At 47.1% G+C, this 15,568-nt stretch overlaps 1 protein-coding gene across 3 annotated transcripts in view; it reads right to left on the bottom strand.

Moving 5' to 3' along the window:
* IFFO1 (intermediate filament family orphan 1) overlaps positions 1-10,922 on the bottom strand; it is a 147,944-nt gene extending 137,022 nt beyond the window's left edge. Inside the window, exon 1 of one of the 3 annotated variants that reach the window (XM_085619816.1) lies at positions 10,053-10,922. In XM_085619816.1, coding sequence (XP_085475942.1) covers positions 10,053-10,783 — 731 coding nt within the window. In that variant the 5' untranslated portion in view covers positions 10,784-10,922. The remainder of the gene's footprint in view (positions 1-10,052) is intronic. The other 2 variants (XM_085619814.1, XM_085619815.1) reach the window with 2 other exon arrangements.
* Between the last annotated feature and the right edge of the window lie 4,646 nt (positions 10,923-15,568).

Below are 15,568 nucleotides of genomic sequence, written 5' to 3'. Positions count from 1 at the left end.
AGAGACCAACCTGTGAAAGAAACAAATATATTTGAAAACATAATACATTAGTTTTGCATTTGTGATCACACATAAGTTCAATCCATAATTCTAGATCTATATGGTGATCAAAAGGTGACCCCATCAATACATGGTGATACCAGTAGTTATCACTCATGAAAATTAAAAATATGCAGTGCTATAAATGTGGTAATTATAGCACACCCACGACTCTCAATTAAAAACAACAATTAAAAACAACATCAGTGATGAATAGGCTGCGACAGTGGTGGTGATCAGAGTTATCTAAACCTCACTTATTGTTTGTAAGATCGCGCCTCATCAGTTACAGCGGGATACTAGACAAATGTAGTTTTGTGTCTAAGAAATGAATAAGGATAAAATAAGGGCAGTGATTAGCTGGTATGTATGAAAACTGCTTGTTGAATAATCTAGAAACCCTGTTAGTCAATGACAAGACAGTGGCGCTCGGTAGGGCAAGGTGGTAAGTAAGATAGAAAGCCCGTCCTCCTCGTATTATTAAAAGACCCCTGCTTCTTTTAGCCTGGAGTAATGGGAGGAAATCGCATAGTACTACAGACTACAGGGGGGGCCATGCACTGTCAAGCCCCGGAGCTGCAGAACAGGCGAGAATCCCCCAGGACCCTAGGGAGTAAGCAAAGTGGTTAATCTCAATCGCAGTAGGGACTGAGTAGTTCTCAACTCAACCTGAACAGCACTTGATACTGCTTACCTCCGCCGTTTGTTGAAGACTGGGGGAGATTGTCAAAGCGTCTTCAATGCTCAACTGTTCCAATTAGAAGCCCAGTTGTAGACCTACCCCGCACCGGGATGGTAATGTCCTTCGGTGTGGGCTTGCCCTTATACCAGCCACAGCTGCAGGCGGGGCGGGAAGCCAAATGGTTTCAGCTGTGGTATCAAGCCCCTAGCGGAGGACAGTAGCATTACTATCAAACAGGCAGACAAAGGGGGTGTGACAGTCAAACAGTCAACTACAGATTATGACCTTGAATGCCAACGTCAACTCAATAACAGAAAATTCTATACACCGATTACCACCAACCCCACTACTAGATTGGCAACAGAAATTTCCAGTGCAGTATTTGAGGCAGAAGCCAACGGCTGGATAAGCAAGAAAGAGGCTGATTTTCCCACTACCAAGGACCCCAGAACACCTTATTTCTATACCTTGCCCAAAATTCATAAAGGCACTACATTAGTTCCAGGTAGACCCATAGTATCGGGAATAGGCTCCATTTTGGAGCCACTCTCGAAATGTTGTGATCATTTCCTCCAGCCACTGGTAAAATCGACTCCCTCTTATATTCGGGATACAACTGACATCCTGCGCATAATAGGGGAACTGAGGAACACAGATGATATAAACCTACTGGTGACACTAGATGTGGAACAGCTGTACTCTAACATTTCCCAACGTGAGACACTTACATTCTTTAAATCATCCCTGAATGAGGTTGAGTGGACATCACCCACTCCTGTCACATTTATAATGCAGTGTGCTACACTAGCATTGACAGAAAATTTCTTTGAGTATAAGAAGCCACTCTTCCACCAGTCTCAGGGTACTTCCATGAGCACATTTGCCCCAAGTGTGGCTTGCCTGTACATGGCAGCATTTGAAGAAGAGGTTATTTTACATCCCAATAACCCCTTCAAGGATAACCTGAGATTGTGGATGAGGTTCATTGATCTCCTCATCTTCTGGAGTGGTGATTTATCCACATGCAATAACTTTTGCCGGTGGATTAATACAAAGAACGAATATCTGAAATTCACTCATACTATTTCATCCACTAACATTCCGTTTTTGGATCTTACCATCAGACTCGACCATGGTCAGTTAAGTACGACCATATACAAGAAACTAACTAACAGGAATAGTTTATTACTATACAGTAGCCACCACCCACGAGCCCTTAGAGGCAACCTACATTTTGGACAATTCTTGCGCATAAGGCGAAATTGCAGCTCTATTAATGACTACAAGGAGGAGGCAGAGTCCTTATCCAAGAATCTGTTGGAAAGGCAGTACCCACAAAAACAAATAGCACTATCAATTAAAAGAGCCAGGAACAATCACCGGGAGACTTTGCTAGAGGTCAAACCAAAAGAATCCTCAGATACATTAACATGTGTCACATCTTTCACACCAGAATCTAATAAAATAAAGAGGGTTATCAACAAACATTGGAGGATTCTAAACACAGGATCCCTAGAGATCCCTCGACCCAGTTTTGCATTTAAACGCACCAGAAATATTAGAGATATGCTCATTCACACCAGACCTAAACCAACAAGTACCAATGAACAAAGATCACTATGGGACCTTCCCCCGGTCCAGGGCATTACCCCTGTGTGTCATGTGTGGTGTGCACTCAAACAAAACCCACAAAGGAGTTAACTCTATCTGACTCCTTTACCTGGAAGATTACCAAACATACTAATTGTAACACGACTCGATGTGTGTATTTGATTATGTGCCCATGCAATAAAAAATATATAGGCATGACGATGAGTACTATAAAGACAAGAATAACAGCAGAACATAAGAGCAACATTCTTTGCCAAAAAACCACCACAAAATTGTACACACACACTTCAAAGATTGTAAACATCCTCCAGAAAGCTTACGGTGGGTGATCCTAGAAAGTCACCCTCAGATCACACACTCCGCCCTCTTTAGGATGGAACAAAGATGGGTGCATCGTTTGGACTCAGACCATCAGAAACTGAACGATGAAATCCCATGGGGGTCACTTGCCAATAACATCTATTCCAACTAACGACTACATCCTCCATGCGCACACGTCAACACGCTATTTTCAAACCGATGGGTTGAGAGAAATCGAGTCGGCCTAAATCAAAACATATACACGCACCCTAGACCAAAAGGCTATCCCAAGAATTGGGCACAATATGTATGTATGTCGGCTACTAATGTGTAACCGTGACTCTCACACTAGGCTTCTGAAAGTAAACACAAAATATTTGAATCCTGCAGCGGGAACTAGTTTTCAGATAAAACCTGAGATATTCTAACACTGCAGATGTAGCCCCCCTCCCCACACAGAGATGAGGCCTTTATAACTTGACAGAACTCAAGAGGCGCTGCCTGAGCAGGGCGCAACGCATACCAGACCGCTAGAAAACCATTGAGTTCCGGTCTTGGACTCCTGACTTCTCAATTCAAGTTCATAAGTCAACACCTAAGCCTGACTGACTTCTGTTAGTGAAAGTACCAATCGAGTTATCCAGTTTCGGAGCCAGTCGTGTGGTTTTTATTAAAAGAAAAACAAATATTTCTCCCACTTCCCCGAATACCTAAAATGTGAGTCAGCAACTTTCAGCTGCAGGGCCAGCTTGTGCCTCGACGGGGACTGAGCAAAGACACCAACGCCTTAGAGAAAGTACTGACAAGATTACTGTGCTTGATTTGTTAAAGAATAAGTTCTAATGTCCAAAGTTTTTTTGCAGAAGCTCGCCGCCGAATATCAGGACAGCCCAATACCAAGGCTGCGTAGTCTTGATTTCACCCCATGCGTTTTCTTCCACCACCCTACACTGCCTGTCCCATTTAGTTAAGTGATGTTTCTCTCCTTCCATTTGTGTTTGCTTCTCTCTTGCTCTGGGTCAAAGTGTGATAGGGAAAAATAGGTGCTAGTCCCCAAATATGAGTATTATCTCACTATTGGGGTTCTATAGGGAGGAATTATAACCATCCACGGTACCACTCCAGATCATCAAAACTCACAGAATAGGTAACCGGATGGTATCTGTATGACTCACAAAATGTGAGTTTAGGAGAGTGGAGAGATAGACATACACATATGTTAAGACGAGAACCCTCGCTCGCCCCAAGGTGACATGCTTCATCATTGGGTTCCCTCTTGCACATTGTGACCGCAAGGGACACAGTGTGGACTACAACTCCCCCGCAGGAGAGGAGCTTGAGGTGTTTTTAGTCTTCCAATGTAGGTCAGAGTGCAACAAAAATCGGAAAGTGGGTTAAAACTATCTCCTGGATAGACACGGTCAATCCTTTATTAGTGTCCCCAGTGGATAGATTTAAAAACAGCTAAGTGCGAATAGGGATATGGATGTACCCTACTGGGCTATGGACAACTATTTCTGCCTAGTTAGACCGGATGGTTCTCGGCATTCTTCAGGACCTAATGCTACGTCACTCTGCTAAAATCCTGACTAAATCATAGAAAGATACACCATACTTTAACTGTTATGGCATTGATCAGTGGTACCAGCTGGAGTCAGGTCCACCTTCACTTAGAGACCATTAGTCTACATCCTCCTTCGAAAAATCCTTTAGTGACAGGTCTCAGGACTCTGTCTCCCGTATCCTGCTGCAATTCTAAAGGCTGCCTTTTCTCCCACACACTATTGAGATACCCAGGCAGGTACAGCACCGGCTGCAACAGTGTAAGCTTACTCAAGCATAGTGCAAGCTTCACTGGCTCAGAAAACAGGTATAGAACCGGCAGCAGAACATCAAGCTGCAATCATACACACACCATGTAAAATAGGGAGAGTTCCTCACATATATAAGTTAAATAAAGGCACCGCGGCACTGCATGCTTCCTTCAACCCAGAATAGATACAGCAAAACCAGTCACTGTGCAAGCTTCCCTCTAACAGATCATGCACTTGTCAGCGGGTGCTGCTTGTCTTATACACGGAACTGGAACTATCGAAGCAGTGAAAAAGATGACATCATATACAGCACCATATTGTTTCCACCCAAACTTAGAACAGATACAAAACAGGAGTGCAAGCATCCTTCACATGAAATATAGGTACAGCACAGGTAACGATGGTGCAGGCTTCCCTCAAACACAGAGAAAGACAGTGCAAGCCTAGCTTCCAGAAAGAACAGGGGTGGCATCTCGAGCAACGGTGCAAGACTCTCCCACACACAGAAAGCCAGACAAGCTTCCCTCGCTCTCAGATACAGGTGTAGCATGGGCAGATATACAAAGCAAGTACTCCGGAGCACTGATGCTAACAAGTGCTGGATTACCACAGAACCTGTACACCACTACAGGGCAAATATCAGCAGTAAAAGCACACACCAAGGGCAGCTGAGGAAATAGTGCCAGCTTCAAAAACATACAGAACAGATGTAAATGAGCGAGAAGAGTGCAAGCTTCCGTAACAGAAAACCTGCAGGATAAGGAGGAGAGTAAACTTCCAACACATGCTCTCCCCCATCAAATGAGGCAGGTATGACACAACCTACAGTGCAAGCTTCCCTACCACTAAGGTCAAGGGAGTAGCCAGAAAATTAAAATACTCCCCACTTTGAACCAACGCTCTTATAGCACAAAGCAAAACGAAGCGAGTCATTGCGACCGTCCCCAGAATAGCCCTGTTGTATCTTCCTTCTAAGCATTTGTCCGTTCATACTTTCATCTACCTGCTGATATTCACAAGTTCACATTTACATTCTGTCATCAGTTCATTCTATCATCCATCATTCAGTCTGTCACTATCATGTCAGTATACCTATCAGTCTGTCCATATCCAAACCTATCTATCAAACCTTTCCATCAATCTAGCTATCTACACCCTTTAACTCATCTACCCTTTCACTCATCCATCCATCCTTGCAGTTATTCATCACTCCATCCATCTGTTCACTACATACATACATCCCTTTCTCTCATCCATCCACCATTTCATTCATCCTTCCAGTCATCCATCTATGTAGCCTTTCACTTATCCATCCACCCACACTTTCACTCGTCCCTCCATCTATTCAGCTTCCCTTTCACTCCCCCTTCTGTTCTTTCAGTCATCGACCCTTTCATCCATCCACCCTGAGTTTCACTCACCCATCCATCGTTTAACAAATCTATCCATACTCTCATCATCCAGTGATTCACCCTCTCTTTCACTCATCCATCCATCCTTTCACTCATTCATCTGCCCTTTCGCTCATTCATCCATCTTTTCTGCCATCCACCGTCCTTCTCACTCACCCATCCATTATTTCACTCATCCATCCCTTTTACTCATCCATCTATTCTTTCACTCATCCATCCTTACATCCAACCTTTCGCTCATTCATCCATCCACTCATCCATCCATTCTTTCACTCAGCCATCCATTCTTTCACTCATCCATCCCTTTTACTCATCCATCTATTCTTTCACTCATCCATCCTTACATCCAACCTTTCACTCATTCATCCATCCACTCATCCATCCATTCTTTCACTCACCCACCCATTCTTTCACTCACCCATCCACCTTTTGGCTCACTCATTCACATATGTCAGCCAAGTTGTAGACAGAAAAGGCCCTTCAAGAACTCCACCCCAGCTTGAGCGGCTAAAGTTGGGGTTCACAATGCCACAGCTCCATCCTTTCACTCGTCAGTCCATCCATCCTTTCGCTCAGCCATCTACCGACCCTTTTATTCCATTCCTCCATCCCTTTCACTCCATCCATCCACCCACTCTTTCACTCGTCCATCCATTTTCTTATCATACACCCTCCCTTCCTTTCATTCATCCATCCATCTGTTCACTTACCCATACATCCACCATTTTATTCATCCATCCACCCTCCCTTTCACTCACCCATCCATTCTTTCACTCATCCCTCCATCCTTTCAGCCCTCCATGTACCGTCCCTTTCACTAATACTTGCATCCTTTCACTAATCCATCCTTATATCCATCCTTTTATTCACTAATCCTTTATGGGTTCCAGAGTAGCCTGCTACTCGCCAAAAAAACGCTTCAACGCCTCAAAAGAGGTAGCAAGCGCTATATAAATGCAAACCTTTTTCCCTCTTCTATCCCTCCCCTACCCTTCCCAATCCAAATAACTGACTAACATATCCATCACTCAAATTACTTTCAGATTTCACTTTAATAACGCATCACTAATCCTTTTAGCAAGTGCTATATAAATGCAAAGATTTTTCCCTCTATCCCTCCGCTACCCTTCTCTATCCAAATAACTGAATAACATATACACCACTCAAATTACTTTCATATTTCATTATACTACTTTTCAACACTAATCCTTTATGGTTTCTGGAGTAGCGTGCTACTCGCCAAAAAAGCGCTTCAACACCCCATCAGGGGTTACAAGCGCTATATAAATGCAAACCTTTTTCCCTCTTCCATCCCACCCCTACCCTTCTCAATCCAAATAACATACTAATTTCCACCACTCAAACCACTTTCATATTTCACTATACTTATTCACCACTAATGCTTTATGGGTTCCAGAGTTGCGTGCTACACGCCAAAAAAGCGCGTCAACACCCCATCAGGGGTAACAAGCGCTATATAAATACAAACCTTTTTTCCCTCTTCTATCCTTCTGAATCCAAATAACTCATATCTACCACTCAAATGACTTTCATTTTTCACTATACTAATTCAACACTAATCCTTTTTCGGGTTCTGGAGTAGCGTGCTACTCATCGAAAAAGTGCTTTGACGTCTTGTCAGGGGTAGGAAACGCTATAAAAATGTGATTACAATAAAATACTCAGCCACACTTTCACTCACCTATCCATCCACCCTTTCATGTTATTTGAGTCTTTGTCTGCCAAACTCCTCCTGACAGAAGAGGCCCATCAAGAACTCCACTGCCCCCCTCCCCAGCTGCTAAAGAGGGTGAGAGGGAGGAGGGCCAGGGTTGACAAAGCCCCTGACTAAGGACAAAGCAAACTTCTAGTAAATAAAACAGATGGCCCATGGACAGCAGAGGCCCAGGCCTTCCTCAAGAGCAGGAGAGATACAGCACTGGCACTTTGCACCCCCTTCTACAAGGAACAGGAGCATGCAGTGCAAGCTTCCCACACACACGTGCACCACATGATGCAGAGCAAGCTTCCACCATAAATAAAACTGACAGTGCATAGATGGCAGAGGCGCAGGCCTGCCGCAGGAGAGATACAGCACTGGCACTTTACACCCCCTTCTACAAAGAACAGTAGCAGGGTAACCAGCAATGCAAGCTTCCCACACACAACATGTACCCCACATGACGCAGAGCAAGCATCCTCCATAAATAAAACTGACAGAGCATAGATGGAAGAGGCGCTGGCCTTCTCCAAGAGCAGGGTGGTCCAGCATTGGCAGTTTACACCCCCCTCACACACACACAAAGAACAGGAGCAGGGTAACCAGCAGTGCTAGCTTCCACACACACAGGGTGTACACCACATGAGCCAGGGCAAGCTTCCACCATAAATAAAACTGATAGCGTGTAGACAGCAGAGGTGCAGCCCTGCCTCAAGAGTAGTAGAGATACAGCACTGGCACTTTACACCCACCTCCTACAAGGAACAGGAGAAGCGGTAACCAGAAGTGCAAGCTTCACACACACAACATGTACACCACATGAGGCAGAGCAAGTTCCACCATAAATAAAACTGATAGCGTGTAGACAGCAGAGGTGCAGGCCTGCCTCAAGAGTAGTAGAGATACAGCACTGGCACTTTACACCCACCTCCTACAAGGAACAGGAGAAGCGGTAACCAGAAGTGCAAGCTTCACACACACAACATGTACACCACATGAGGCAGAGCAAGTTCCACCATAAATAAAACTGATAGCGTGTAGACAGCAGAGGCGCAGGCCTGCCACAAGAGTAGTAGAGATACAGCACTGGCACTTTGCACCCACCTCCTACAAGGATCAGGAGAAGCGGTAACCAGAAGTGCAAGCTTCACACACACAACATGTACACCACATGAGGCAGAGCAAGTCTACCATAAATAAAACTGATAGTGCATAGACAGCAGAGGCACAGACCTACCTCAAGAGCAGGAGAGATACAGCATTGGCACTATATACCACCCTCCTACAAAGAACAGGAGCTGGGGTAACTAGCAGTGCAAGCTTCCCACACACGTGCATCACATGACGCAGAGCAAGCTTCCGCCATAAATAAAACTGACAGTGCTTAGACAGCAGAGACGCAGGCCAGCCTCAGGAGCAGGAGAGATACAGTTCTGGCACTTTACAACCCCCTCCTATAAAGAACAGGAGCGGGGTAACCAGCAAGCTTCCACACAAACTACATGTTCACCACATGACGCAGAGCAAGCTTCCTTCTCACTGAAAATAGTACAGTGTGGGCAACACTTGGCCTAACTGACCTCACGCAGATAGAACAGACCCAACAACAGCACAAGCTTCCCTCAGACACTGGGCGTGTAGAGCACAGACAGAAGCATGAGAAGCTTCTCTAACACAGATCGGGCACAGCAAAGCAGTACTGTAGCTTGATGCAGAGACCGAACAAGTACAGCACAAACTGCTGCAGTACAATTTCACTTACACATGTATTTTGCCGTTTTCTATAAATGCGACAAAAGAGAGGCCAGCCGGTAGAAGAGTAAGCAAGCTTCGCTCGCATACTCAACGCTGCATCATACTTCAGCAATGCAAGTTTACTTTAAACGTAGAATCAGGACAGCTAATGCAGCACTGTAAGCTATATGGGCAGACACACACACAAGACAACGCAAGAAATAATATTGATAATCTCTCACGAACACACAGGTGCAGCTGAACAGTAGCAATGCAAGCTTTTTCAGAAGGCAGGGACAGCATAGGCAACAGAGCAAGGCCCCCTCAGGCACAAACATTGGTACTAGAAGTACAGACGGGTTCAACACTTTCTTAACCGGTACTGGGATCCTCGCAGAATAGACCAGAGCAGTGCAAGCTTCCCTGACATACACAGAAGTAGTAATGAAACGAGCAGTTGCTTTAAGTTGTGGTGGTGGGACTTGTAACCGGTACCGAGATCCTCGCAGAATAGACCAGAGCAGTGCAAGCTTCCCTGGTATACACAGAAGTAGTACTGAAACGAACAGTTCTTTTACATTGTGGTGGTGGGGCTGGCCTAAAGCAAGCCTGCTATCGACGTGGCATCTTACCACTGTGTGTGGGCAGTCGGAGCCACCCTTGGGTACAACTGAATGAGTATCATACAGATAGCGCCCTGGGCGGATCTAGGCGCTCTTCACTCTTTCCGGGACTCTCACCTCCTTTTGTACTCGTCCCGTTCTCGCTTCACTTTTCCCAGCACGTTGTATAGCGCCCTGATTTCCGGCGTGATGGTGTCGATCTGCACCCCCACCCCGTCGGGGTGCACCCAAGACACCCCGGGCCCTTGCACCAGAGTCTCGGCGCCGGTGCCGACCCGCCGTGTGCTGGAATAGGTCCAAATGGATCCAGGCATGAAGCGTGAGGAAGGCGCCGCGGCGTAGGGGGTGGACGAGGGAGGACCCCCAGGGTGGCAGGGCGAGCCTAGGGGTGACCCCAGGGGCCTCCCGCAGGGCGACGAGGCTGACGTGCGCCCCAAGCCCGGGCTGCCAACGCCGGTGCTGATGCCGCCAGCGGAGCCGATGGCCAGGCCGAGCGGCCGGATGGGTCCCACGAAGCCTGTCTGGACCGACTGGTCCCGGGTGAGGGCGCGCCGGTGCCGACCTTCATCCAGCGCCTGGGCCAGCTGCTTCTCCAGGAGCTTGTTGCGGCGCTCGAGCTCGTGCACTTTGGCCAGGAAGCAGCGGAAGCGCAGGTTGAGGGTCTTGAGGACGCTGATGTTGGAGCCCAGGTCGTTGCGGAGGGCCATGGCGGCCGGCGGAGGGCCCGGCGGGCTGAGGAGCTCCTCCGAGCCGTAGTCCTGCAGCTGGTACTGGTGGTACTGCTCCTGCTCCTGGTGCTGCTGCTGGAGCAGGAAGAGGCTGGGGGGCAAGCCCAGCAGGGGGTTCATGGTCAGGCCAAGGACGGGTCCCGGGCCTCGGGGGCCTGGGGGACAGCAGCGGAGGGCTCGGGCATCCTTCTCAAGGCATCGAGATGTGATGATGAGACGTCATGGGAGAGAGGCGAGCAGGAGGGAGGGAGGCAGAGGCGGAGGGACTGGGGGAGAGAGGGCGCTGTGCATACCAATGCTGAGCGAGGAGGGCGGGTCCAACGGAGACTGCAGAGGAAGAGGCTGAGGAGGGGGCGGCGGGGGAGACAGTGAAAGGGCGAGAGAAGAGGCAGAGCTGAAGCCTGCCGGTAAAAAAACACAAGTAAATTATGAAAGATGCGGCGAATGAGAGAGAAGGAAGAGAAGGAGGTAGAGAATTGCGAGAAGGGTAGAAATGTCAGGGAGAGAGAGAGAGCGCAGCCTTGTTCTGCGCTTTTCGCCTGCAGGGCACGGGCTCATGCAAGTCCGGTGCGGTGCCAGAACCACATTATGCCTGGATGCTGTGCATAGCGGGCATGGCATGCGGCAGTGCCGCATACAGGGTACTCACAGGGCGGCCGGCCGCGCCCAGTGCACAGTGGACTCAGACCACTAGGGTCATCATAGCAGACACAGAGCTGCACTGAGTCACACCAGATGGCAGCAGTTATGTTCTTGGTGATAGCGTCTTATGTCAGTGATGTCATCACTGATGTCATTTGTGGCCTCCTCTTTGATGCGTGAGGTCATGAGCCGTGTATCGGGCAGGGTGATATGTTCAGTACCAAACACGTCCAGCAAACTGTGCATTGAAGTTTTGGATGCCAAATCTAAAATCCTTAGTTGACATTATTTTCAGGAAATGTCGCTTTGTGTATGTTTTGTCAGCAAACGTTAGTAGGCAGCCTAGGCAGAGAACCAGCATGCTCTACAGCAGAGTTGTTTTGTTGTTGTAATTAAACAGATTTTTGGAGAATGACAATAGTTTTAACGGTACACACTACACACAAGTCACATGCATGTCCTGTCGGCCGGAACTTGGAAGCCATGCTCTTAAGCAGTAACCTCTGCCCACACTACCAAGGATTGCCACCTCCCTTAGCAGCTAATGCCGCCGTCTGTTTATCTTTTCCTATTCTGGGGCAGCCTCGAGCGTCTGGTGAAAAAGAATCGTGTAAAGTTGGCAGGATTCCTTTGTAACGTGACAAATCCCCCTCTAATAATCATTTTGAAATGATTTACAAAGCTCGTGAATACTTTTAAGAGTTTTATTTATGTTTGTTGTTTTCATTTATCTTTTAGAAGGGATAAATACTGGGTTTCAATGCTTTTCCCCATATTTTCACCAGCCTGGACTTACAAATATATATATGGCAGGGCTGTAAAAAAGCGACCAGGTGCCAACCTTAATAGTATCATCCTGACAAGTCCTGTGGACTCGTTGCAGCGTCCATCGGCCCCACGGGGCGCTCTGGCAGTGCCAAGGGCTGGTCTGACAGGTCAGAGGGTCTCTCGGTTTCCTGTCTGTCTGTGGGCCTGTTGTATGGGCTAGTGGGCGTGTCTCTCCTGTTGACTTCCCTGATGCCACAGCAGGACAGATGCATGCAGTCTCCCCCTTCCTTGCAAAATACTCACACAGGGAGTCCTTACAAGTTCAAAACTGCCCCACTTTGCAAATGTGGCCACTTATTTTTAGCTGATTCGCTTGTGGGGGCACTTTTATTTTAGTGCCAAGGCCCAGGCCTTTTTTCTGCCCTAGTCCCACCCTACTCTGTGGGTGCTGTGTACATGTCCTTTGCCGCTGCCCACAGATACAAAAAGGACAATTGAAGGGGAGAATGTGTCTTACATTCCCCCCAGTACAGAGGTCTGGGCCTAAATCCATCGTTTTTTTGACATTCCAGTTCTGACCCAGCCATTTGCAAATCAGTCTTGACCCCGCGCCCAATGGGAACAGTCCAGCCCGAACTACCAGGCCCGGTCCTCCTTGGACTGGAAACAAGCAGCCTAGGACCATTTTCGGGCTTTCACACTACCCATAGAGCAGGATGTGCCGCTCCATGTCCTGTACGCAATACTCCAGTCCACAGGACCTTTGCAGCCAGAGGTATTTAAATTGTTAGTGACCCCAGCCAGGTTGGCGAAAGATGGAGACCAATCTCCAAAAGAAACAATGTCCCAGGGTCATTCTGGGTATGTGGTGCTATTGAACTAGGCTCTTGTGATGCCCATTGTGTGGCGCACTATGCCCCCATTTAACATTCCGTTTTAAAATAGCACGTACATATTATGGCCAATATGTCTTTATTCAAATCTTCCAACAAACAAAAGGAGGGGATATACCTACGACCACTGGAGAGGGCCAAATTATGTGGCAGGGTTGAGTGAATTATGGGGCAAGAAAAAGCAAATCATGTGGCATAATGCAGCACATTTTGTTATAATATTTCTTCATTATTTTGTACGTTTTTCACTTGTTAACACTGTCTGGACATTGGGTGCACCTCATCAGTACCAGTTTAATACCCAAATATAGCAATAAGCAACAGAAAGTTGCTCAGTCAACCTTTGCCAAAGGCCTTCCACTGCTCAGCAAAACGTGCCAATGCATTTTTAGTAACGTTTTAAATATTTGAGCTAGAACATTTTTTTTTCTCATTATAATCTGCAGATTATGCAGCAGAGGATGGATTAAGTAACAAATGCAGCAAAACTATAACTATGCGAAAATCGCTGCTCCCGCACAATCACATAAGACCAGTGGCCCTGGATATACCCCACCACAGAAGACAAAACAGCGGGCACACATTATTATTGGTCTGTGGTTATCACCTTACCTGTCTGAATCATAGTTCGAGAATACTTGTAGGTAGAGGCTTTGAAATTTATTCTATTCTCCTTTTTATAATGTATTATGTGTGTTGTGAATTAAGAGCCGTGTGTCTCCGTACGGCTGTGTACTGTGCACTTGTGAGTTCTACAACCAGCTCCATGTACAAAAACATAGACTCAAAACATCAACGAAGAAAAGATTTACTATACATAAATATCGCCCTACAGAAAGATCTCTGTGTTTTAAAATCCTAAATTCTGCCAAGCTCACTTCCGATCTTTTGTGGGCCGCAGTTAATTTACTATTTTAAGTTCAGTCCTGGCGTATTTGGGAACTAGGGGGCAGATTTACAAGCCCCTTGCGCCTCTTTGCGCCGCCAGTGCGTCACTTTTTTTGACGCACCGGCGGCGCAATCAATGCGCCCTATTTACAACGTGACGCATCTAGGGAGATGTGTCACGTTGTAAAGCCCTGCGTCACATTATACCTGCGTCAGGTATAATGTATGCAGGGGTCGTTCCCATGCAGGAAAGCCTGGTAAAAGTGATGCAGTGAAATCTACAAGATTTCACTGCGTCACTTTTAGAACGCCACTGCGTCAAAACCTTACGCCTGCTTGAAGCAGGCGTAAGGAGTGATGCAGTGTAGTGGGAATAGGCCACAAAATGCAATGCTGGAGTTGCGTCATGCATGCGACACGACTCCAGCAATGCGTGACTTTTGCCCCAACTGATGTGTCAGAATTTCTGACGCATCTGTCAATCCTTGCGCCATGGTGCGCCGTATTGTAAATACGGCGCATCCATGGTGACGCAAGGGTTTGGCATGTTGGCGCAAGGAAAGTGACGCATCTCTACAGATGTGTCACTTTCTTGTAAATCTGCCCCAGTGTATTTACACACTACCCTATGACCAGTAAGTATAGTGTACAATTCTTTCTACACAGTACATACAGCCCTTGTGCCCTATGCCGTACATACTCTTTCCAGCCTTTGTTTATTCTTCACTTGCAGACCATAATGGTACCATTTCTTACTGTTATGCTACCCTCTCCCTATACAGGTGTCTGCAGCTTATGGGCACGTACTGCTCTTCTCGCAGTTCCCGCGTACACTGGTAGTAGTACAGAATGTCCTTATATGCTGGTACTGTAGACGCCCGTTCCCCGGCAGCGAATGCCCACACCGTGGAAGTCCACTGCAGTCCCTCCACGGATTAGGCACCTGCTTGGCCAGGGATAGTAGCCCGGGGCATTCGGTCCATATATCACGTCCAGTCTGATGCCCTTGCCCCCCCTTCTAGGCACCGCGCACCCAGAAGCATAATCCGGATGTCTTAACCCGCTGGCCCTTATTATGCAACGCCAAAGTAGACACAGTATACCCCTGTTCTACCCCCAGTTTAGAAGAGTTCAGAGCGTTATTCTCAAGTGTAGCATCAAGTCACCCACTGGGCTAGCGCGAGAGCTCACGCCCGGTCCTCAGTGCAGGCCACAGACCATCTCTCATGGACACATGCTCTATACCCATGTACCTCCTCACACCAACGAGGCTACCTACTCCAATGAGAGATGGGTTATACGCTATGACATGGCTATAATTAACGCCATGGTGTACAAGTAGCATGATGTTTATTTCTGGCATAACTGATTCATATGTACTGTATTATACAATGAAATGCTAATAAAAATGATTTAAAAAAAAATGCTGGTACTGCAGACTGGAGTTGACCTGCCAATGCCATGCATAAAGTTCATTTTTCAACAGTACGTCCTGGTGCAGTGGGCAGCGTATGGTCTTTGATAGCGGCCAGCGTAAAGTACATATCGGTACCAGTGTGTCCTGGACCTCTGAGCAGCACACAGTAATTGGTAATGGCCTCTCAGGTCATACTGCTACTAATACATACAGATGACGGAGAGGGCCTGGCCTGTGCACAAGACCTGCTGGTGCCGGTGCATAGGGATGCTGTGCTCAGGACCATCATGCATTGCA

Source organism: Triturus cristatus, chromosome 7, assembly GCF_964204655.1.
Source record: "Triturus cristatus chromosome 7, aTriCri1.1, whole genome shotgun sequence".
NCBI lineage: Eukaryota > Metazoa > Chordata > Amphibia > Caudata > Salamandridae > Triturus > Triturus cristatus.
The sequence above is the reverse complement of the archived record's forward strand: the minus strand, read 5'-3'. Positions and strand labels throughout refer to the sequence as shown.